The following is a 24,602-nucleotide window of genomic DNA, read 5'->3' on the forward strand; positions in this document are numbered from 1 at the left end:
CTCACCACAATTGTACAGAGCGGTTATCTGAGTTACCGTAGACTTTGTCAGTTCGAACCAGTCTGGCCATTCTCTATTGACCTCTCTCATCAACAAGGCATTTCCATCCACAGAACTGCCGCTCACTGGATGTTTTTTGTTTTTGGCACCATTCGGAGTAAATTCTAGAGACTGTTGTGTGTGAAAATCTCAGGATATCAGCAGTTACAGAAATACTCAAACCAGCCCATCTGGCACCAACAATCATCCATGTGATTATCTAATCAGCCAATCGTGTGTCTGCAGTGCATAACATCATGCAGATACGGGTCAGAAGGTTCAGTTAATGTTCACATCATCCAGCAGAATGGGGAAACAATGTGATCTGAGTGATTTGGACCGTGGCATGATTGTTGGTGCCAGATAGGCTGGTTTGAGTAGTTCTGTAACTGCTGATCTCCTGGGATTTTCACACACAACAGTCTCTAGAATTTACTCAGAATGGCACCAAAAACAAATAAACATCCAGTGAGCAGCAGTTCTGTGGACAGAAATGCCTTGTTGATGAGAGAGGTCAACAGAGAATGGCCAGACTGGTTTGAACTGACAAAGTCTACGGTAACTCAGATAACCGCTCTGTACAATTGTGGTGAGGAGAATATAATCTCAGAATGTTGTTCTGAGATGCGAGTTGGCGTTGTTTTGTCAGCACGAAGTGGACCTACACAATTTTAGGCATGTGGTTTTAATGTTGTGGCTGATCAGTGTATATTGGCCAATTGTCAAGTTAAGACAATTAACACTTGTAGTGCCCTTTCTAGACAGGATCCGGACTCCTAAAACCAGTCTTGAAGGATATTCTAGTGTTTTAAAGGTATTTCTTTTGAAGATTTTTGTTTGTTTAAATTTCTGCTTTTTTATTTTATCATTGCCTAGTATGGTGGGAAAAAAAGAAAAAAAAAATCAGTTTAAGTCATAAAGGTTTCATCTGACTTAATCTTTTATGATAGACACTGTTGTGAACTCTTGCTTTATATCCTGTCTGTTTCTTTCATTTCAAGCAACAACAAAAGACAACCAAAAAAGTCATTTTCTCTTTAATGCAGACAGTCTACTTAAGCTGTTAAATTTTCTAAATCCACTTGAAATGACAACTTTTCATAATCGAGAACTGATTTTTTTCTAAAATCTACTATCAATTAAAAGACTTTCACAACACTGTATAAAATGAGTTTGGCTTTGTTTTTGTTGATGTCAAAAGGGTTGACATCTTTAGCAATGTTTATTAAGATTGAAGAACACCTCTAGAGGGAGCTGTGAAGTGTGAACCTGTTATGCCATGTAGTCTAAAACCACCATTAACTGGCTGAAATGTGCTTTGGTGGTGACAAAAACAATGTGTTTAATTTTTTTTTTTTTTTGTTAATATTGATATTTGCTGAAAACCAAAATTTTTTGATCCTGAATTACAAAATTAAATGTTTATTTCTTGTATAACATATGGGCATATCTGTTTGTGCATTACATTTTTATATCATTCATAGGATTCATTATTACACGATCACAAAAAGAATTAGAATTATTCTTGGTACAGGATCACAGCTGAATTATTTAATCACTGCTAGGCTTTGAGTGGGTTTTTGTGGGTTTTTTTTTTTTGTTTTTTCCTGCTTTTTAGTCAGCATGTCATGACACTAGGGTCAGAAATAAACCAGGGTTCGGGGCAAAAAATGCAACAAAAGTGACGCATGTGCCCGCAATTTAAAATGTTCTGGCAAAAAATGCCCCCACAATGAATTCCTGTTTTATTTTTTTTTATCTGATATATTTCTTTGTATTCTATATTAGACCTAGATATACACAATTTCACATAATTTGAGATTCAGATTGAGAATATATGTAAGTATTCGACATGAGATGACAAACAGCATATATTTAAATGGAAAAAATAGGCCCTCATAAAGGTAAATAATGCCCTGTAAAACAAATCCAGGGGGGAAATATTGCAACTCATTGGGAAATGGTTATTTCTGAAATTGCATGACACCTGTTTTAGCACTGTAACAATCACTGAAAAAGTTATTTATCAAGACTTCAACAGTTTTGAAATATGTGCCTTTAGCACAGCAAGAAAGAAATACTTTTTTGCTTTTTCTCTTGCGTTGGGTAGCTTGAGAAGCAACATTTGGTCAATCCAAAATATTGGGTATACCAAAAGTCTATTTAAAACATGATTGAAGGAAATAACTCTCTTGCTTGGTATTATGGGAACCAGTCAAAATATAGTCTCCTCATAAAACCATAATGGTGAAGAGCCAAACTATAATTTCCCTTGTGAAGAGACAACTGACTAGCAGACCATAAATGCTCTTGAGGAAAAACACTACTAATTCTTAAACAGGGCATAAATGTTTACATACAACTGTGGTGAAGGTTGTCAAAAGAACAAGAGTGGGGAAGAAAGAGGTGCTGCTACCAAAATTATTTGAAGAATAAGAAAGATTGGGTGGTTGGCCCACTTTTAATTCTTTGCTGAATGTCTTTGGTGGAACAAACATTAAGATATAACAAATATATCACAAGCCTTATATAAAAATAGAACTGATTGTTAACCAACACATTTTAGTTATCCCTCTAAATTACTTTATAACTGTTTTTACATGGAATAATTGAAATGTCCTCATTTTAACCATTTGGATGGCAAACATTAAAGGGATAGTTCACCCAAAAATGAAAATTCTCTCATTTACTCACCCTCATGTCATCCCAGATGTGTATTACTTTCTTTTTCAGCATAACACAAATGAAGATTTTTAGAAAAAGTGAATGCCAGTGAATGAGTGCCAAAATTCTGAAGCTCCAAAAATGCACAAAGGCAGCAAAAAAGTGGTTAAGTTATATTTTCACAAGTGATATATGTGTGGGTGAGAAACAGATCAATAATAAAGTCCTTTATTACTATAAATTCTCCCTGCACAGTAGGTGGTAATCAATAAGAATGCGAATCACCAAAAACAAAAGAATATTGTGAAAATTTAAAGTAAAAAAGGACTAAAATATTGATATGTTTCTGACCCACACATCATATTGCTTCAGAAGATATGGATTACTTTTATGCTGCCTTTATGTGCATTTTGTATAAATATGAAGTGACCACTTAAATACAAACAAATACATAAAGTGCATTTCTCAGTTTAAATCTGCAAACTGAACTGTGTGTTGCGGCTGAACTTACTTTTGCACATTTGTATTTTAGTGGCCACTTCCATTTAGTAGCATTTAATTGTTTTGGAAAATAAATTTTTTGTATGTATATGGTAGAGGAGGTCAGGACTCCAAATCTGTTTCACAAGCCACGTCCTGTTTTCTTCTAACTAAAGACTCTTTCCTTTGAGTGTAGTTGTAATAATCTTTAGCAGACATCCTAAAATCCCACCACATTTATTTTATTTGTGTTTGCTTTTAAGGGAGAGAAATCTGTTCATGTTCAATGCTTAGCTAAACAAGATGATGCACAGTCTAACAGGAGGTTTGACAGAAATAAAATACAAATCAAAAGGCTGAAGTTGGCTGTTTAAAATATTGATATCTGGAATGGTTTCCCCTTTCCTTTGTAATGCATACATATGTTTTTCTGAATGGATTTGCGGTCTGATAAACATTTAAAACACAGTGACAGTACTATATAGCAACAGTAATATGTATTCGAAAGAGCAAACTGCCTTATCTAAAGTGATTTGTAAAATGTGCTCTTCACTGCAATACTTTTAGTCATCAGCACAATCAGCATTTCCATATCATCATGTCACCTGAAATAAAAAATAACCTTTTGTCCACTTTTTGTCTCATATACAGGATCTCCAAAACTTACAGTTTGTGTGTTATCTTAAGAGTCTTTGTCTTAAGACAGTTGTGGGTAAATACCCTTAACCTCCTTAAATGTAAGATATATATTTACTTTATAATTGAAACTGAATGAAATTGTTCAGTATTAACTATTAAGCCTTTACTGTAAGATACTGCTCACATATTAACAATTATGGCATTATTTTAGGCTGACAAATGAATTTTGAACATCTGAATTCAACATTGCATAGGTCAAATCAAATCCACTCTGTTAAATGTAATATAATGATACTGCTTTTCCTTGTGCTCCCAGTGTAGTTAAGTTTTTAGTTGCATTGTGGATTAGCAATATTGGACATGCAACTTTGACAACTAGACCTTTCCAGTAGTTCAGACAAATTTTGTTGTAATAGTATTCAATATTTACATATGTACAAGGTCGTACAAATACTGCATTAGTGATCTTGAAAATCAGACATATTGAAAATCTGTTTCATTTGATGTCGTAGTTGCCTTCTTACGGTGTAAGGCAGTCTATTTCGCTCTTGATGGTGTCTTGATTATCCAGGTAGAACCATCACATCAGTTTGAAATCAGTGGAGAGGTGAGACCCAAACCGTTGTGGATTGGACATCTGGCCTATGAATGATGAAAATGAGAATTCAGGATTTCATGTTTTTGTGTGAATTTTAACATTGCTGAGCATAATTTTATCTTGACGGGTGGTGAGTAAAGACCTCGCTAAGGTCTGTCAGGCTATCAAGTCTTAATTGGCAGAAGTGGAAGGACTGTAGAAAATATGCAGAGGTCTGGGAGATTGTTTCATCATGTTTAAACATGCATTTTTGCTTTTTGATGTGAGTGATTTTCAGTCTGTGTATTGTGTCTTTCAAGCCCATTCAACCTCTGATTTTGGGAAAAAGTCTAAATCACTATTATGTCATCAGTGCCTAGAGAAAGGATTATGGACCGTAAACAAGCTTGCTACCTCTGGTGCCATTAAGACAATTGTGGAAATTACGTGCATCAGCATCATCCAAAGCATGGACCCAAAGCAGCCCATCTGTTTGTCAGGACTGAAAATAAGCTCAGTCAAGGACATGTAATTAACTTCTTAGCATGTACATTGAGTGCCAAGACACTGGATCACTTCATCAGCAACCTGATGTAGAGCCTGTAGGCCTCTGTCAAATCTTGTCAGAAAGTAATCATTGATGATGTGGGACACAGTCTGTCCAGCACTGCAATTGCAGGTTGAATTGGTGGCTTGGCCCCAGCAAACCAGGTTGGCAGCACACCGACCGTGGTTGGTTCAGGACCAATTTAGCATGCACCATAGGCGCTGTGGCAGATTAAAGCCAGCAGGACAGAGACATGGTTCGGCTACTAAGGAGTGGTTGACAACCTCTGCTGCAGCCCACTTAGCACTCTAGGCCAAATTAGCTTTGATTTCTTCTGGCAGCTTATCTAGCCAGATGGGATGTCTCTATGACAGACAAACTGCTCGATGTGATGTGATGTCCGCATGTACTGGGAGTCGATCATTGTTGCTGATCTTGGCCAACATCTTTGTCGTTGCAAGCTGTTGTCGGATGTGAGGTGGTGCTATAATGCTGAGAACTGGCAACCACAGAAGACAAGTAGAACATTGTGTTCCAGAAATAATGCGCAAGGAGGTATTAACTTGTACAACAACTAGCTTGGTTTGGGGTGATCCTGACCAGACTGGGGTGCATAACTCAGCAGTTGAGTACTATAGAGCCAGAGTTGTTGTCCTGAGGGTTTGTGTCATGTTGATAATGTGGTGAAGCAGGTGATACTTTGATGTGTCAGTCTTTGCTTCCTCCAGTATCATTACTTTTCATCTGTGATGGAGGTGTTGGGAGTCAGGACATGTAGTCAGCCGGATTTTTCTTCCACGCTTTATGGATTACCTTGTATTTGTAAGGCTGGAGTCTGAAAGACCACCTCTCAATCTGTGCTGGTGGTTTTGATTTAGGATTATTCAGATCAGATTGAAGATCTGTTCTAGAGGTTTGTAGTCTGTGGTCATGTTGAATTCAGCACCGTAGAGATATAAATGGAAGTGTTCACAACTCCACGCAAGAGACTCTTTCCATCTTCTAGTATCTCTGCTTAGCTGGGGTTAATACCCTTCTTGCATAAGCAACAAAGTATGTGTGGTTACTGTCCTTTTTTGTCTGTGCCAACATAGTGCCGAGGCCAGTTGGACTGGCATCGACAAACACGTTGTTTCTCTTTCTGGGTGGATTTAGCTCAATACAGGGGTATTGACAAGTCTTTGTTTGAAATTCCTCAGTGCATCAGTCTTGATCCCAAAACCATTTAGCATCTTTCTTTGTGAGTTCCCTCAAAGGTTGTGTGATTGAAGAATTGTCAGGAATGAAACTTGCACTGAAATTTGCTATTCCTAGAAGGCTTCTAAACTCACCCTTAGTTTGTGGGGGTGACATACAGGTGATTGCCTCAATCTTTTTTTGGGTCTTCAAAGATTCCAGTGTTGGAAAACATGTATCCAAAGATCTCCAGAAGTTTTTTGTTGAATTCACATTTGTCTTTGTAAATTGTTAGGTTGTTTATATGCAGTCTTTGAAAAACTGCTCTGAGAGATCTGTTGTGTTCATCTTCTGTGGTGCCATACGCTAGAATGTCATCTCTGAAATTTCTGACTCTAGGGATTCCTGTTGGATGGTATTTTGGAAGATTTCAGCTGCTGAAGAGATACCAAAGATGAGCAGGTCTGCAGAGTAAACCATGTGAATCAGTCCAAGCTCTGCAGCTGTTTTGTGACTGAGTAGTGAACCATGATCATCTTGAGTCACATAGAACATTGCTTAAGTGTTTTTTCCTTGAGCTGAAACATCACAAGCAGTGGAAGAAGGTGTTGCCCACCATAAGTTAGTATTTTCTTTTTGGTTGTTTCCAGTTTTGTCGTCATTTTTACTCTGTCATAGGCATTTTTCTCAAAAAGGTTGACTGTGGCTCCAGTGTCGATTAGTAGGCCTATAAGAGGTTGTTCAGACATCCAGGCATTTGTCATTGCTTGTTTGATGTCTGAACCTACTTGTGTGACATAGATGTACTCATCGTATGCACTTGAGGTTGCAGCTGACTCTTCATCTTTTGGTGTGCTGTTTATGTTTATCTGTATGGTTCTCATTTTATGTGTTAGACTCTGTCTTTGTGGTGGCATTGTGTTTTCTGTGGTCCTGTTCTCTGCCTATTATTTGGTTTGCCACAGGACTGCATGACAGCCCTCTACTGGAAATGCTGATTGTCCACTGGGATGTGGAAAAGAGCCACCACAGTTTTCTTGCTACTATTTTCTGTTGCTGGTTTTTGCCATCTTAACCTGGTGTGAAAAGCATTCATTGTCTCTCCTGACTTTTGTTTAGATTGTCTGAAGACATTGTCATCAGCATTAAAAAAAAGTTTTTGTAGATGATTGGTATAAGGTGTTGGAGACAGAACTGAACATTGAGGCAAATCATTTACTTGTTTTCTCCAGGAAAAGCATTTGCCACCCATCTGGACTCGAAACATGCTGTTGCAGAGTAGGGCTACAACTAACTATTATTTTGATAAACGATTAATCTAACAATTGTTAGAACGATTATTCGACTATTCAGCGATTGTTGCAACAATTAATCATTAGCTCTTAATCGATTATTTAGCTTGTGCCCTGACTTAAAAGGTTGTATTAAATGTGCTTACTAACAATAAAGAGGACACAATCATCTTTTTAAAATACCTCTAAATGACATTCACTGAATTAAAGGAAAAAAATATTTTATTAAGTTTAATTTAATTAAGAAATTCACTGCAAAAAATCCTATTGTTATCAAGTGTTTTTGTCTTGTTTTCCATTTAAAATTGTCTAAAAATCCTTAAAACAAGATACATTTACTTGAGAAGCAACATATAAGATATTTAGACTTGCTTTAAGAGAATGTATCTTAAATATACGTGTATTTTGTATGTAAGTGTATTTTTTCACTTGGTTATACTTCTGCGAGTACAGTAAAGACTAAATATACTCGTATTCAAGATCTATTCTCTAAAAGCAAGTCTGAATATCTGCAGTATAGCTGCTAAAGAAAATGTATGTTGTTTTAAAAGAGTTTTAGATATTTATATTGGAAAACAAGCCAAAACAAAAACAAATCAAAAACATATTTTGTTGCAGTATAATGGGGTGAAGACTACCTCTCTCACCTTTCTGTTCACTTCAATCCATTTTTAACACACAAACACAAAAACAAAAAACAAAAAAAACTCTCTCTTATTAATAAAGCTGCGTATTGGGGGGCTTGAGTAAAGATGCTAACTGCAACCCCTGGAGTCGCGAGTTCGAATCCAGGGTGTTCTGAGTGACTCCAGCCAGGTCTCCTAAAGCAACCAAATTGGCCCGGTTGCTAGGAAGGGTAGAGACACATGGGGTAACCTCCTTGTTGTCGCAATAATGTTGTTCTCGCTCTCGGTGGGGTACGTGGTGAGTTTAGCATGAAGCCTCTACACGCTATGTCTCCGTGGTAACACGCTCAACAAGCCATGTGATTAGATGTGCGGATTGGCAGTCTCAGACGCGGAGGCAACTGAGATTCGTCCTCCGCCACCTGGATTGAGGCGAGTCACTACGCCACCATGAGGACTTAGAGCGCATTGGGAATTGGGCATTCCAGATTGGGGAGAAAAGGGGAGAAAATCTAAAAATAAATAAATCTGTGCATTGCCAATTTTCTTCACGATAAGAAATGCACAGTGACATATGATTCAATAAGTCACGCGCCATCACGTTATAATCTAGCTGCATTAAGCGCGCGTCCTCGAGGGATGAGCGTCCCCGCGACAGAGTGTGAATCAGCCGGGTGCAGTTTCAATCTCTCCCCCTTAGATCGGGACATTCACGCATCTCATAGAAGAGGCACTGACCGCACAGAGAAATGCCAGTTTCAGAGTTTGTGGTTATTTAGTTTTGTTTCAGCAGAGTGGCAGCTCCAGCTCCACTTATTCCACAACGAGAGTGCTTCTGTATTTACTTCTTTTGTATTTTTGCCTTATAATTCCCTTATACTTTGCGATCTACATCACCTGAAGTTGTTTGGAAAGTTTAGAGTGCATCTGGACTGTGATCTGTGTAATATATATATTACAATTGGTGTGTGAGAAGGTGGGACTTAAAAAGAGGGGTTAAAGCAATGCAAATATGTACGCACACACAATGAAGTATTAGACCAGATGCACATCATAATGCAAATAAAGACGAATCCTGGACATTTTCGCAAATTTAGAAATCCCGCCGGATGCTTTTTTAAGGTCCGAAAAAGAGGACATGTCCAGGATAAAGAGGACGTATGATCACCCTAGCTGTGCTCTGAGTTTGGTTTGTTTCGTGTGCGTCACTAACGCGTGTTGACCGTGCTAAAAAGCGCTCCAGATTTACCTCATTGCACATTCGTGTAATTTCAGGTATGTTTGGCCATTACAAGTGACTAAAAAAATCTGAAGTATACCTATGGCACCAGGGTTTTTTGGGTCGAGGAGGAGATGAGAGCATTTCACCATGTTTAGATGGAGCACCAGAGCCTGCCAAAACTTGTCAACAGAAACAACACTTCCTTCAGTTTTTTATTTTTATTTTTTTACATCAAGTAAAGGCTTGAGACCATTTAGCATTGCCGCCTGCTAAATTATTACAGAAATATATTACTACTGTTTATTGCAATAATAATAATAATAATAAAGTAAATAATTTTTTAAATAGAACTTAAGAGTAAAAACCCTTAAATTGGAAGTAAAGCGTGGGCAAAACATGACTTAATTTTGATAAAAAAGAATAATTTACTTGTTTGTAGTTTTAACACCTTGTTCAACACGAGAGCTGCCGTTTAATGTAATTTTATTGTTTATTTCAGAAAAAAATATCAAAGCTATCACAGCAGTATTTTTTATTTTTTCCAAATAGTGCAGTCCTGCAATAAAAAAAATAAAAATAAAAGGGCAGAATAATCGTGATTAATAATCGTGATTTAAACAAAATAATTGTGATTATCATTTTACCCATTATCATGCAGCTCTACTTTGAATTCTTTTATTTTTTTATCAATCTACACCATACCTCATAATGACAAAAAAAAACTTTGCAAATTTATTAAAAAGAAAAAACTGAAATATCACATTGACATAAGTATTCAGACCCTTTGCTATGACACTTGACATTTAGCTCTGGTGCATCCAATTTCTCTGGATCATTTTTAAGATGTTTCTACACTTTGATTGGAGTCCACCTGTGGCAAATTCAATTGATTGGACATGATTTGGAAAGGCACACACCTGTCTATATAAGGTCACACAGCTGAAAATGCATATTCGAGCAAAAACCAAGGCATGAGGTCAGAGGAAGAGCTCAGAGACAATTGTGTCGAGGCACAGATCTGGGGAAGGCTTCAAAAATGTTTTAGCTGCATTGAAGTTTCCAAAGGGCACAGTGACCTCCATAATTCTTAAATGGAAGTTTAGAACAACCAGTTCCTCATACTCCCATGTCTTGAATGCAATCATGGGTTGGGGGATTTGCGGAGACGTAGCAGCAGTTCTCAAGTCATCTGAACCAAGAGGTTTGTGGTTGCTTTTTGCATTTACAGAGATGTTATCTGCAGCACTTTTCCTGAGCGGAGGGAAGAACTTAACTGCTATTTAGCTATGATAGCGGAAGTCAATCAGAGGTATGGAGTAACTTTATTTTACAAATACCACAAATCCTTTTCCACAAAATCCACTATGTTCATTACCCAACTCAACTATAGACTGGACTGGTCTGTTACCGACACGGAACTCCTTATAAGGCATTTCGGCAGACACCGCACGCTCACTTGCTCTATTTGCCGCTCTCACGGCCACTCTGCTGACATGTGCCCAAAAAATTTTGCGCCGCTGCTGTACCCTACACTTCTCCTAGAGACAATGCAGTAAGACATATGGACAAGAGAGGATGCTTAATCGAATATTTCAATACTACTCCTATTTGCAATAATTTCAGTGAAGCTGTTTGCATGTTTCCTAATTGTCCCCCCCCCCCCCCCCCCCATGTATGTAGCGTTTGCAAAGACCCCCATCAGAAGTCTGTGTGCCCTCGCTGGTTCAGACCAACGCGGGGAAGATGGGGATTTCCCCTTCCGTAAAATGAACTCATCCCCTCCACTCCAATAAATATACCTGCTCTCTCTCACTTTCTATCTTCCCACCCAGACACCACGTTTGTAAATTAGCTCTTAACTGGGATATCACAAGGATTTCGGGTCGGAGTTCTTTCTCCTATTACCAAATCTTTATTCTCTAAAAATGTACAATCAGCTGTTAATGAACCTACTGTAGTTTCTGACTTGTTGCAAAATGAACTGAGTAAAAGATACCTCATTGGCCCCTTCAGAACTTCTAAATTTTGCAATATGTGTTATACCCCAAGGCTGTTCATTCATCTCCTGCCTTCTCACCTTAGCCCATTCCTTGGCTAACTTGTCAGATAAGGTTACCCTAAATGAAGGCTGTCAATCTGACCTTACCTTTTGGTCCATGTTTCTCAAACAATGGAATGGCATTTCTTATTTCTATAATCATATTCCCGTCAGTCTTTTTTTCATTGACGCAGCTCCCTCTATCGGCTCTGGGGGCTAATTTGATGGGCTGTGGTTCATGGGGAGCGGACCAGCAGAATTTAAAGGTGTCATGAATTGGATTTGTATTTTATTTTATAATGTTCCTTGAGGTCCACTTATAATGAATGTGTGTGTTTTTTTTTTTTTTTTTTTTTTTCATTAAAAGTAGTCATAATTTAGGAATAATTGGTCATTTTCTGTCCAGTTTTTGTGCCTCTGATTCAAATACTCATTTTTTGGGGCATGTGTTCTTGAAGACTTCAGTGTGAACACCCACTGCTGTGATTGGGTAACATCTTTGCATGTGGAAAAGTGTAAACGCCCCCGCCATTATGCGCGTGTGGGGATGTTTCGAAAACTTGGCTAAAAAAAATGACAATCGGAGGAATTCATCCATACATTTTTGAGCCAGAGTCTGATCCCGAATTTGAAGAAAAGTCAAAAGCAGTCTGTGACAGCGTGGTAAGTAATCACTGTAATTTACTTGTCTATTTGTGTAATAGGTATTACTTTTATTGTTGTTTAAACCAAGACACGACACAATGGTGTTTATCTTGTTACATAGTTGGAGCATTTTCCAACGGTGAAACATTTCTGTGTTTTACAAATGCTGAGTAATGCATGACAGTACCAAATAAAGTGTAAATACATGGTGCTATCACATTTATAACTGTGAAAGGATACACTTACCATGCAACATGTAAGTGTTTGTCGCACTGTCGTTCGTCATATAATCATCATTCATAATGTATTCAGTGTAGTGACAAACGCATATGTTGTTCATTACAATGAGTCATGTTTTCATTAAAAAGGAAAGGGATTGTCTAAATATATTGATATCGATACGTTTTAGGTGCATCTGTGGCAATTGTGCCATCATGCCAACAGAACAAGAAAATATATGCTGCTTAGAGATCCCTGTGCATTAAAACTAATACACGAGCGTCTAAAATCACTAGGATCAAATCAAATACTCAGTACACATCTAACAGTCTGTAACATATGAAGCAAAACAGTTAACTGGATTCTCACACTTGTTTGTTGCGACATCCCTGTCGGGTCCAATATAGTTGGCACTGCATCACCTTTTACTGCAAAGCCTGCTTCGAACTGTGTCTTGTTTGTGAAAGAATCATCTGTAAAATGAAGTGAGCAAACAAACATGTTCTTACAGATGCGATCTGTGAATTAAAAATAAAAGTCAGCCACTCTTAATGTTGGGATCCTTGCGAAGCAAATGCAAGAAATCTAGTTTCCCACAATCTGGCACTGCACAACATCTTCACATCTTCGTGGTCATCATGACACCCCTCCTGTTGCTCCAAAAATAATCTCACTGCTCTACTCTAACGGCAAGACCGGTGGGCGGGCCTAAGCAGTGTCGACAATAAAGTAGCCATTGATCTGTTTATGCAGAGGCTGGCCTGTGCTGATGTATGACGTATTAGTGAGGTGCAAATAGAGAACAAGTCATTTTGCCACTTTGGTTAAAAAAAAAAAGTATGTTTTTATAGTGCTATGAACTCTTATATGTCATGATATCATTGTAAGTTTGATTTTCCAATTCATGATCCCTTTAAAGAGCTAGTTAGCGATTCGTTTTCCAGTGGGGCTCCCAGTGGTCATGCAAACATGTTGTTGTTTATTGCGACAACTCAGCCGTCATCGCAATAATCAAAGGTTGATCTTGTGGTATGATCATGTCTCTACTGAGATGGCTTACTTGGTAGAGCATTAATTGTAATTTCATACAGCGCAACACATCCCTGGTTTTCACAATTCCATTGCTGACTCTTTGTCTCACTTTCATTTTCAGGAGTTTTGTCACCTCTGCCCATCAGCCAACGATCTCCCATTGCCGTGTCCTCCATTAGCAGACCTTCTGCTTGACTAAGCCCATCCCTTTGGCCCCAGCTAGATTCCACTAAAGATTTGATTAGGCATGGTATTGCCTCTAAGCTCAAAGCTTAAGATTCCACTTGGTTTCGATATTATTCATTTTGCAACTTTCACAAGACCCCTTTATTTCCAGTGTTAGTGTCAACTGTCTGTGCTTTCATTGCTTTCTGTTTTAACATCTGAGTATTGAAACCATCCATTAATAAATGGTGGTGGGAATTCAGTTTCACGCTAGATGTTATTCACCCGAATTCCCTAGTCTTTTCTCCTTTTCATCAATCCAGCTAATTCTAAAAGGTATCAGAAAAATCTCCCTTACCATTCCTGTATGTATGTTTCTTATCACTTTCGATATTCTACACCTCCTTATTTCCACTCTCAGAGGAGGCTTTTTTCTAAATTCTATGACATTCTTTTAGAGGCAGTTTTTCTCATGGCATTTTACGGCTTTTTGAGATGTGTGGAATTCACGTCATATTCTCTAGTTTTCTTGCCCTCTCGACATTTAACTTTTTCTGATATTTCTTTTTCTCCCAAAAAAATAAAATAATTTTTTTTCTTAAATATTCTAAAACTGATAGTTTAGATCATGGTCGCACCATTACAATATCTAAAATTCCCAACAATTCCTTTTGCCCATATGCCTCAATGATAAATTATCTTAAGTCACAGCCTCACACTTCAGCTGCCTCCCCCTTATTTATTAATTCTTCAGGGGGAAGGTCATGTGACGCCATTCGAGGAGCAGACGTGTGAGCGACGAGCTCTGTGCACTTTTCTAGTTTTTTATTATTTTCATGTTATCCGGTGAGGTTCGATACACCTAGTTACATATTTGATCTTTGAGGTAAACATGGCAAAGAAGTCAAAATCCTCTGGAGACATTAAAAGACGCTTACGTGCTCAAGCTGAAACCTCTGATGGGCCTGCAGACCGGGGACTCCATTTGGATGGCGCGGCGGGAGAGATTCAACGCCAACTGTCCAACATGTCTGTGATGCTGATGAAGGTTGTTGCTGACTTGGAGGGTCTCTCTGTAATATGTCGATCATTTATGGCGATGGAAACAAAATTCCAGTTGGTTACAAGAGTGGCAGAAATTGAGAAATGGATTGATTATCTGGAGTCATCAGAAAGGAAATTATCTGCTAATCTGCCTGCGACCAAAATTGACATGAGAAACATTTTGGAAAAACTGGAAGATCTCGAAAATAGGAGCCGAAGAAATAATATACGGATTGTTGGAATTCCTGAGCATGAAGAAGGCAGAGATATGGTGAAATTCCTAGATGAGCTCTTCCCGAGTCTGCTCGACATAACAGGCCATAAGCTGGAAATCGAGCAAGCTCACAGAGTCCCGGCATGCAGATCTGCTGAGGGAAGCAGTCCCCGATCAATTCTGGCCAAATTTCTGAGATCATCCGATAAAGATCTCATGTTGTTTGAGGCGAGGAGCAAAGGAAAGCTTTCTTGGAAGAATCACAATATTTTCTTGTTCCCGGATTTTGCGAATTCGACTAGAGTAACGTGATCGATTCAAGGAGTGTAAGAAACTCTTGCATCAACGGAAGATCGCTTTTGCACTGATGTTTCCAGTCAAACTGAGAATTGATATGAAGGATGGCCGCAAAGTATTTATGTGTCCCAAAGAAGCACTGTCCTTCATAAATACATTGGAGTGAGTAAGCCATTTGGTGTTTCTCATGTGAGTGGATTGACTCACTGAACATACACTCGACTGTCGGAGGAAGTTGTGTGCCATTTTTATTTCTGTTTGTGTTGGTTCAACCTAGCAGCTGGAGTTTGTTTTGTGGAATAACACTTCACCTTCAAGAAACTTTTGCATTGACGGAGGATCGCTTTTGCACTGGGGTTCCTGGCCAGATCGAGAGTGGATGCTGGGGATGGCTGCAAAATTTCTACATGCCCACACAAAGGATGTCTTTTATAAATTTGATGGAATGAGTAAGTCATGGTGTATTTTTTCATGCGGCCTCCGAGTGAATTTGACTCTTGACCATCCGAGGAACCGGGAAGCATGTTTTGTTTCTTTTTATGCTGGTTCTGCCTAGCGGCTGGAGTTTGCTTTGTGGAATAACACTGCTTCGGAACAGTTGTGGATGAATCTGTGCGTTCCTTGCGCTTATGCCTCCTGTTGGCTGGAGTTTGTTTTGTGGAGTATTCTTGTGGGACATTGGAATGATTACATCATCTGCTGCACTCATAAACAGCCGGCTCACTGAACACTTGTTTGTCTGTCAGAGGAAACTGAACGGCTTTATATCAGTTGGAATTTGTTTTGTGGAGGAACACACCTTCGAGACAGTTCTGTGAATGAATCTACATGTTCTTTGTGTTTATTCTGCCTATTGGCTGGGGTTTGTTTTACAAAGTATTTTCTGTTATGTAATTTTGCCTTACAAAATTTGTGCAGAAGCACCGGACTTGAATAATCCGATGGCAAAGTTGTCACGGAGGCTCTCGTAAGCGTACATGGGCCTTTTGTGTTTAGAGGGATTGACACCGGTTGGCGCTGTCAGCACACATTTTTCTTTTTTCTGTTTGTTTGATTCGGGGGGGGAGGGTGGGGTTCAGGGTTTTATTGTTGCACTAATGTTGGAATGTGGTCTGTATAATCTTGTTTTTAACACAATTTATTTTGTCTATTATATCAAAATGTCAAATGTTATTATGAGTGGGTTATCTTTCTCCACATGGAATGTGAATGGGATAGGGCACCCCATAAAAAGAAGGAAGGTTATTTATTTTCTTAAGCGTAAGAAATGTGATAGTGTTTCTTCAAGAAACGCATCTTTCCCCGCAGGAAGCTGAAAAAATTGGGAAGATATGGGGTGGGCATGTTTTCTTTAGTGCTGGCTCAAGTAAGAGTAGGGCAGTCATTGCATTGATAAGTAAACATCAGCAATTCAAATCTCTCAAACAGATTAAAGATAAATTAGGGAGAATCATTATTGTTTTAGCAGAAATTCAGGGGCAAAGGTTGGTTTTGGCTAATATTTACGTGCCTAACGTTGCTGATCAGGGCTTTTTTATTGATCTTGATGGAATGTTGCAAGCCGCTGGCACCCCTCATGATATAATATTGGGAGGAGACTTTAATCTTTTGATGGACTCAGTCCTTGATCATAGTGAAGCAAAAGTGTGTAAGCCCCCTTGAGCAACATTGACGTTTCATAGGATGTGTAAAAATCTTGGTCTTGCAGATGTTTGGCGACTTTTGAACCCATCTGGTTGGGACTATAAAAATTTTCATAAAATTTATTCTAGAATAGATTTTTTTTTAAATATCTAAGTCCCTCATTTCATCTGTTGTTGATTGCTCAATTGGAAACATCTTAGTCTCATATCACGCCCTGGTGAATTTAGAGATGTTGCCACATATGGAGAAGAAGAAATCATATAGTTGGCACTTTAATGAATCCCTGTTGCAAAATCTTGATTTCCAATAAATGTTAAAGACTGAAATCAGTGTTTATATGGAGACCAACTGGTCCTCAGTATCTTCTGTGGGCGTGGCTTGGGAGGCACTTAAGGCGGTTCTTAGGGGTCGGATCATACAGTATGCCTCATTCATCAAAAAATCCAAAGCACGAGAACTCGTGGAGTTGGAAGGAAATATTAAAAGTGCAGAGGCAGAGCTGAAGCCCCGAATGTCGTCAGGCCTCAGAATTGACCCGATTGAAAACAGATATAATACTATTTTGTCGCGGAAAGTGGAGTTTTGGTTATTCAGGGCAAGACAGACAATACTTTGAGTCAGGGGACAAAGCAGGAAAGCTTTTGGCTAGATATATAAAGCAGAGAGAGTCTTTTTCTACCAATCCCTCAGTGAAATCTGCTGGTGGTGAAATTTTTACCTTGGCCATTGATATTAATAATGCCTTTAAAGAGTTCTATCTTGATCTCTATAGTTCCACATCTTCGTCTACTGATGAAGATATTAGAAAATTTGTGGAACCATTAGAACTCCCTAAATTGACGACTGAGCAAAAAAATTATTTTGGTTCTGAGATAACCTTGGTGGAGTTTGACGAGGTAATTAAGGCCTTACCTACAGGCAAGGCTCCGGGGCCAGATGGTTTTGCCGCTGAATTTTTTAGATCTTATGCTACAGAATTGGCTCCACTTTTGTTAGAAGTTTATACGGAATCATTAAAGAATGGAAAGCTTCCCCCAACCATGACACAAGCCCGGATCAGTCTGATTCTTAAAAAGGACAAAGATCCAAGTGAGTATAAAAGTTACCATCCAATTTCCCTGATCCAGCTAGATGTAAACATTTTGGCTAACCGGTTAAGTAAAGTTATGATATCTCTTATACATATAGATCAGCTGGGGTTTATTCGGGGCCGTAGTTCTTCTGATAACATTAGGCATTTCATCAATATCATGTGGTCAGTAGCGAATGATCAGTCTCCGGTCACTGCCACTCACTTGACACCAAAAAGGCGTTTGATATGGTAGAATGAGATTATCTTTTTAAGATTTTGGAAATGTATGGGTTCGGGAGTACATTTATTGGTTGAATTATGTTACTGTATAGACACCCTGTAGCAGTGGTACAAACAAATGGATTAATTTCAGATTATTTTACTCTGAATAAGGGCACTCGGCATGGATTCCCTCTTTCCCCATTATTGTTCTGTCTTGCCCTGAAACTATTAGCAGCCACAATAAGAAAGGAGGAGGATTTTCCAGGGGTGATGGCAGGAGGTGTGGTGCATAAGCTTATGCTTTACATAGATGATATTTTATTATTTGTCTCTGACCCTACTAGATCTATGCCTTGCCTCCACAGAATTATTAATTCCTTTTCCAAATTCTCAGGATACAAAGTCAGTTGGTCTAAATCCAAAGCTTTGGCTCTGACAGTGCACTGCCTGGTAACGATTTTTCAGCCGGGTGCCTTCCAGAGGCCCAAACATGGCATTAAGTATTTGGGTATTTTATTCCCAGCAAATTTGTGTGATTTAGTTAGAGTAAATTTTGACCCTTTAATAAAAAGGTTTTCAAATGATGTGGACAGGTGGGCTTCATTAAATTTATTGATGATTGGGAAGGTTAATGTTATTAAAATGAACTGTAAAATTCAACTACCTGCTACAGTCACTCCTATAGATGTCCCCCTCTCTTATTTCAAGCAATTTGATAGCTTTGCGAAGACCTTCATTTGGAATGGTAAACTTCCCAGACTACATTTCAACAAATTACATAGGCCGATTGACAAAGGTGGGCTAGGCCTACCCAAGATTTTGTTTCATTATTATGTGTATTATTATGCGTTCGGTCTCAGGCATTTGGCTCATTGGTCGCTTCCACCTGAAAGAGCCCCTTCCTGGTTTTCTGTTGAACAGGAAGTCCTTGCCCCTATTTTGCCATTGCAAAGCCTTTCTATCAAACTAACCGGAGAAGTTTAGTCACACCCCATTATTTCACATTTGCACGTGATTTGGACAAGAGTGGCCAGAGTATTTAATTCTGACATTTATTTAAATGTTGCCTAAAGCATATGGCTGAACCCCAAATTATGTATCAACAAGTCCCCTTTCTGTTGGTCAGAGTGGATTGGGAAGGGAGTTACTACACTCGGCGACCTGTATGAGAGTGAAGTGTTGAGATCTTTTGAGAATTTAGGTCATCATTTTAGGATTCCCAGATCTCAGTTTTATAGGTATTTACAGCTGTGCCAAATGCTCTGTACTGTTTTTGGGAGTAGCACCCCCCCACCCCGGCAGGTGCTTTGGGAGAGGTGATTGCTGCTTTTGGAAAAAGTCATGAGGCATCAGTGTATTATTCCCTGCAAACTCAGAGTCTGGGGGATGGAGCTTTAACGTCTGTCAAGAGATTATGGGAGAAAGTTGTGAAATTTGTAATTGGAGGAAGGAGTGTGGACAAGGATTCTAAAAAATGTAAAGTCTGCATCTAGAGATGCAATGGTTCGCTTTATGCAATTTAAGATTTTACATAGATTTTATTGGACCCCCTCTAGATTATGTAGGCTTGGTCTTAAAGACACACCCACTTCCTGGCGATGCTAATCAGAAGTTGGAGACACAACCCATGTCTTTTGGGGGTGTGTTAAGATCCAAGATTTTTGATTAAAGGTTCAGAATTATTTGTGTGACGTTTTGAGCATTCAAATTTTACTTTGTCCCAGGCTCTGTATTTTGGGTGATGGGGCAGTCATAAATTTGGAGGATAATCACATTAAAAATTGGGTTCTGACCAGTCTCATGAACAGTAGGCAAATAATTTGAAGGGGTTGGAAGTAAAATGGAGCACCCTCATTTTCAGAGTGGTGTGTGGAAATGGGGAGGGTAGCTGCATTTGAGGAATTGGTAAGTAGAAGGCTGGGGTTTAGGGACTTATTTGTTAAAAAATGGGGCAATTATTTAGTTTTTTGGGGGGACTGTCAGGGAGGAGATGTGGAGAGTGTAGTTTAGTTTAATTATGTATGTTTATATATTTTTTTGTGTGTGTGTGTATGTGTTTGTGTTATGTGGGACCACAGGGGTGTTCGTTGGGGGTCAGGGTGGGATTGTATTAGTGGGGTTTGTATGTAACATTTTGATTCCTTGTATATGTGTTGGGTTTTTCTTTGTCATGTACATATGAATCAATAAAAAATATTAATTACAAAAAATTAATTCTTCAGGGGACCCCATGACTCGCCATTGGTTCGCATCTCATCTTACCGATATGCTTATGCGTTGTGGTCTCTCCTCTCAATTGTATTCTGGCTATTCCTTCGGGATAGGAGCCACTAGAGCAGCTGCTTCACAAGGACTTCCTGAGTCTTCCATTAAGACACTGGGACAATGGTCGTCTTCATAATACAAGACATACATATGTCCCAACCTGCATTCAATCAACAAAGCTCCGCTAATATTAAGCAACGCATCAAAGGTACAATTCTCTTTCACTTCTGGTGGTGGTAGAATAAAAAAAAAGCTATGCACTCCCTTCCTCATACTCCTCCAAGCACTGTTATCCTTTTCAAGGGTATTGCTCAAACAATGTTTCCCTCCTTCATTCTCTCCAAGCATTGCTACCCTTTTCAAGGGTATTGCACAACAATGCTCCCCTTCCCCAAAATACGTTACAAGTTTTGGTTATTCTTTTCAAGAATATTGCATGATGAAATGCTCACCCAATTCAGGGCTTAAATACAGCATTCATTACTCTTTTCAAGGGTATTGCACAACCAAATGTTTGCCCAATTCAGGGCTCATATATATCATAAGCTTTGGTTACTCTTGTCAAGGGTATTGCACAACCAAATGTTTGTCCAATTCAGGGCTCATATATATCATAAGCTTTGGTTACTCTTGTCAAGGGTATTTCACAACCAAATGCTCACCCAAGGCAGGGCTCTAATGCATCAAACATCACAAACGATGCTCCCCTCCCTCATTTTCCTCATTAGTATTGTTATCCTTTTGTAAGAGTATTGCACAAATGATGCACATGGTATAGGATCTTCCATTTACATCACAGTGAAAAGAAAACATGTGATTACATCCGGGGTCCTAGTATTAAATTATTTTTGGGTTAGGCTCCTTGCCCCTGCTACCTTCCCCGGCAGGATTTGACAGTTTACCATCAGATGGGGGCTTTTGCCAAAAGACTTTATTATTTTATTGTCCATCAATAAATTGTCATTCCCTTTATGCTATGCTGTTCCGAATCTTTCTGATAGAATGGCAGAAAATCCCCAAATCCACGTGTGCATAGCTTGTCGCATCATATCCAAAAAGACTGTAATCGCTGCCAAAGGTGCTTCAACTAAGTACTGAGTTAAGGGTCTGAATACTTATGTCAATGTGATATTTCAAATTTTTTTATACATTTGCAAAGTTATCAAAAATCTGTTTTTTGCTTTGTCATTGTAGGGTATGGAGTATAAAATAATTTAATTTAATTTAATTTAATTTACGCATTTGGCAGACGCTTTTATCTTACAGTGCACTTATTACAGGGGCAATCCCCCTGGAGCAACCTGGAGTTAAGTGTCTTGCTCAAGGACACAATGGTGGTGGCTGTGTGAATTGAACCAACAACCTTTTGCTTACCAGTTCAGTGCTTTAGTCCACTACACCAACACCACACCAATATGATATTATGAAAGTATTTTAGCATAAGGCTGCAACATAATAAAATGTGAAAAGAATTAAGGGGTCTGAATACTTTCTGAATGCACTGTATGGATCCTTGCAACTAGAATATAAAAGGCTACAAACCAGGTAATTTCCTTTGGGCAAAGCTGCTGGAGGAACTCTGGAAGGATATTATAATATATTGCTACTGTGCCTGACTTCACGTTATGAAAGGCTGCATCAAGTTCCAACATTGAGAATGCCTCTGGGATGCTGTCATTAAGTCCAACGGATGTTTGGTGGCAATATTGCCTCCACTCACCTCGCACTTATGCTAGTTCTTCAGAGGGGCCTTTGCTATTTTTAGCAGGTGACTAGACACAGTGTTTGGACAAACTGCAGGTCGGGCTTGGGTTGGCGGCACCCAGTCGGCATAAAAGGCTCCAACATTTCCAGCTGGAATGAGTGGAGTTGAGCTTCGCTGTGGTTGGTAATTGTTGCCCACATATCCCAGGGTGTTCGATAAGTGGGAGCATGATCTTGTCCCACTGTGCATTGGGGTACTTTTAGACATTGGTGATCTTGAAGGCTCCGACCTTGATGATGTCACAAATGCTAGATGATGAGATTGGAGAGGCATCAGTGATGTCGGACTGAATATATGTTTCACAACCAAATCTAGCATGGGATGTTGATAAGACTAGATTGTATCCTTCTAAGGTATACTGTGCAGCAATCTGGTTCTCTTCATGTGTCTCTTGCAGACATATTACATCTGCTTTATGTCGATGGGCTGTGGTGCTGAAGAGAGATTGTTTGGCTGCTGAGAGACCTTCGACGTTGAGCTGTAGAACTCAGAGATTCGGTCCAATGGCTTGAAAGTCACTGTACATCGCCACGTCTGAGTCTTCTATTTGTTGTGGCATGTGAACAGGATTTATATTAGAATTTGGTCTGCTGGTAGAATCATTCGCAGCTCTGAATTCCAGTAGACCGGATCAGAGCTGGCAGGGAGCGTGATGAGAACGCTAAATTATTGCTCCACATTAAATCAAACCACTAAAAGCAGCTGAACTTGGCAACAGAAACTGGACCCAAGAATGTACCTCAAATTCTGCATTTACCATTACAATAGTCTCAGCCTCGGATGGTATGTACACAGACCATTCAAAGACAATCTGATGCAAGTAGCATTAACAATTTATCAGGCTGTTATATTGAGCACATCATGGGTAGAACTAGTAACTAAAATTGAAGTTGCAGCAAAGAAGAAACACCATTAGCAAGGAACCTAATTGGAAGCAAGTACAAGTTTGTTGTCAAGGCAGCTAGTTACTATTGGTCCAGGGTCAAGGGGTGGGGTGCACTACAAGGTTTACAAGAGGTACCCAAAATGTAACTGTAGATTTTAGAGCCCAACCGATATGGGATTTTTGAGACCAATACTGATTTTAGAGGGGGAAAATTCACAGATTACCGATATGGTGGCCAACATAGTAAATTTTTGAGCTGGAATGAAAACAGACCTTTTCTATGTGGATTGTTCACCAATTTTGCACCGATATGACTATGCAAATGTATTCAGAAGGCTGCTTTCTTAAATATTTTTTATCAAAGAATATTTTACATTATTATTATACACTGTCAACAAATTCTAGAAATGAACACTGAGAAAATAAAGAATAAATAAAAATACAATAAATAGCTTTAAAAAATATCAGTTCTGTATGTTTAGTATCAGTCAGTTGCTGACCATTAAAATAAAGAATAAATTCAAATAAAATAAATAGCTAAATAAACATAAGTACTGTTTAGTATCAGTCAAATGCTGACTATATTAACACTGCCGAGTCAAGAGATAAACAGCGGCAGCAGTGTTACACCGTATTCTGCTATACAAGTTCAGGGGAAACTTGAAATAGTGGAAAACCAGACTTTTAGATATTATATTTTATAAATGCAACAACTGGAATTGTTCAGTTGAAGGGGGTACCAAACTGTAAATCCTGAACAAAACAGTTTGGTGAATACATGTTTATGCATTATCTTCCACTCAGCTGATAAGCAATGAAAGTAGCTACCTGGTTAGCTAGTTAGCTATAAGCTCTTTGTCACAGAGAGTAAAAGATGGACTAGCATTTCATCTCACCAACTAGGTAACAACATAGCGTGAAATCAACACTCAACAGACACAATCCAACACTGCACCATTGTCTGCTGAGCTGCAAAAAGATGCTCTGATGTTTACCTTTCAATCTGCTACATTACTTACTGCACTGATAAACTATAGCTGGCTAACACAGCAAACAGATTAACTACGCCTAACTCCGCCCTGTCTGCAGAGCCACTGTCAGTTCAGAGTCAGCTCTGTAAACAATGGAGTCGGAGATCACCCTGCTGGACAAACTACGTAATGATACCAATTCTAAAGCATTGTTTTCTGCATTATATGTTCTGGAAAAAAAGTTTTCATATCTGCGAATATCGGTAAACATTTACACCGACATGGATATATCGGTGAAAGGCTAATATTGGCTGACCGATATATCAGTCTGGCACTAGTAGATTTATATATCAAATAATTTAACTGTAAAATATTATAGTGGTAATCTTGAGGTAGGTGAAGTTCACCCAAGAGCAGTGTCTAGATTCCAAAAGAGGAAACCTGCAGAAACACTCATCCATTCAAGTCCATCACCCTACAGTGTTTGGCTTGCTGGATATTGTTCAATTTCTTTTAAGTCACTTTGTTAAGAGAGAGAGTCCAGAGAAAGCACCAAATCAGCACAAACCAACCTGGACCAGCTGGTTGACCAGGGTAGCCTTGCTAGTAAATCTATTTAATATACCTGAGGGGGACAACATCATCCAATGTCAGCATTCAAAACACAACATACAGTTGAAGTCAGAAGTTTACGTACACCATAGCCAAATACATTAAAACTCAGTTTTTCACAATTCCTGACATTTAATCATAGAAAACATTCCATGTTTATGTCAGTTAAGATCACTATTTTAAGAATGTGAAATGTCAGAATAATAGTAGAGAGAATTATTTATTTCAACTTTTATTTCTTTCATCACA

At 38.8% G+C, this 24,602-nt stretch overlaps 1 protein-coding gene across 5 annotated transcripts in view; it reads right to left on the reverse strand.

The window, feature by feature from the left end:
- Positions 1 to 597: 597 nt before the first annotated feature.
- The window catches only part of csf1b (colony stimulating factor 1b (macrophage)), a 47,341-nt gene continuing 23,336 nt past the window's right edge, over positions 598 to 24,602 (reverse strand). The window contains exons 9-11 of one of the 5 annotated variants that reach the window (XR_007894487.1): positions 12,534 to 12,637; positions 4,347 to 4,459; positions 598 to 3,788 (exon numbers count right to left, since the gene is read on the reverse strand). Coding sequence is in view for 3 of the 5 variants with exons in the window: in XM_051669902.1 (XP_051525862.1) it covers positions 4,403 to 4,459; positions 12,534 to 12,637 (161 nt within the window). In the remaining 2 variants the exon portion in view is untranslated. Of the gene's footprint in view, positions 4,465 to 12,533; positions 12,638 to 24,602 lie in introns of all 5 variants that reach the window. The other 4 variants (XR_007894486.1, XM_051669902.1, XM_051669901.1 and 1 more) reach the window with 4 other exon arrangements.

Source organism: Myxocyprinus asiaticus, chromosome 33, assembly GCF_019703515.2.
Source record: "Myxocyprinus asiaticus isolate MX2 ecotype Aquarium Trade chromosome 33, UBuf_Myxa_2, whole genome shotgun sequence".
NCBI classification, from domain to species: Eukaryota; Metazoa; Chordata; class Actinopteri; order Cypriniformes; family Catostomidae; genus Myxocyprinus; species Myxocyprinus asiaticus.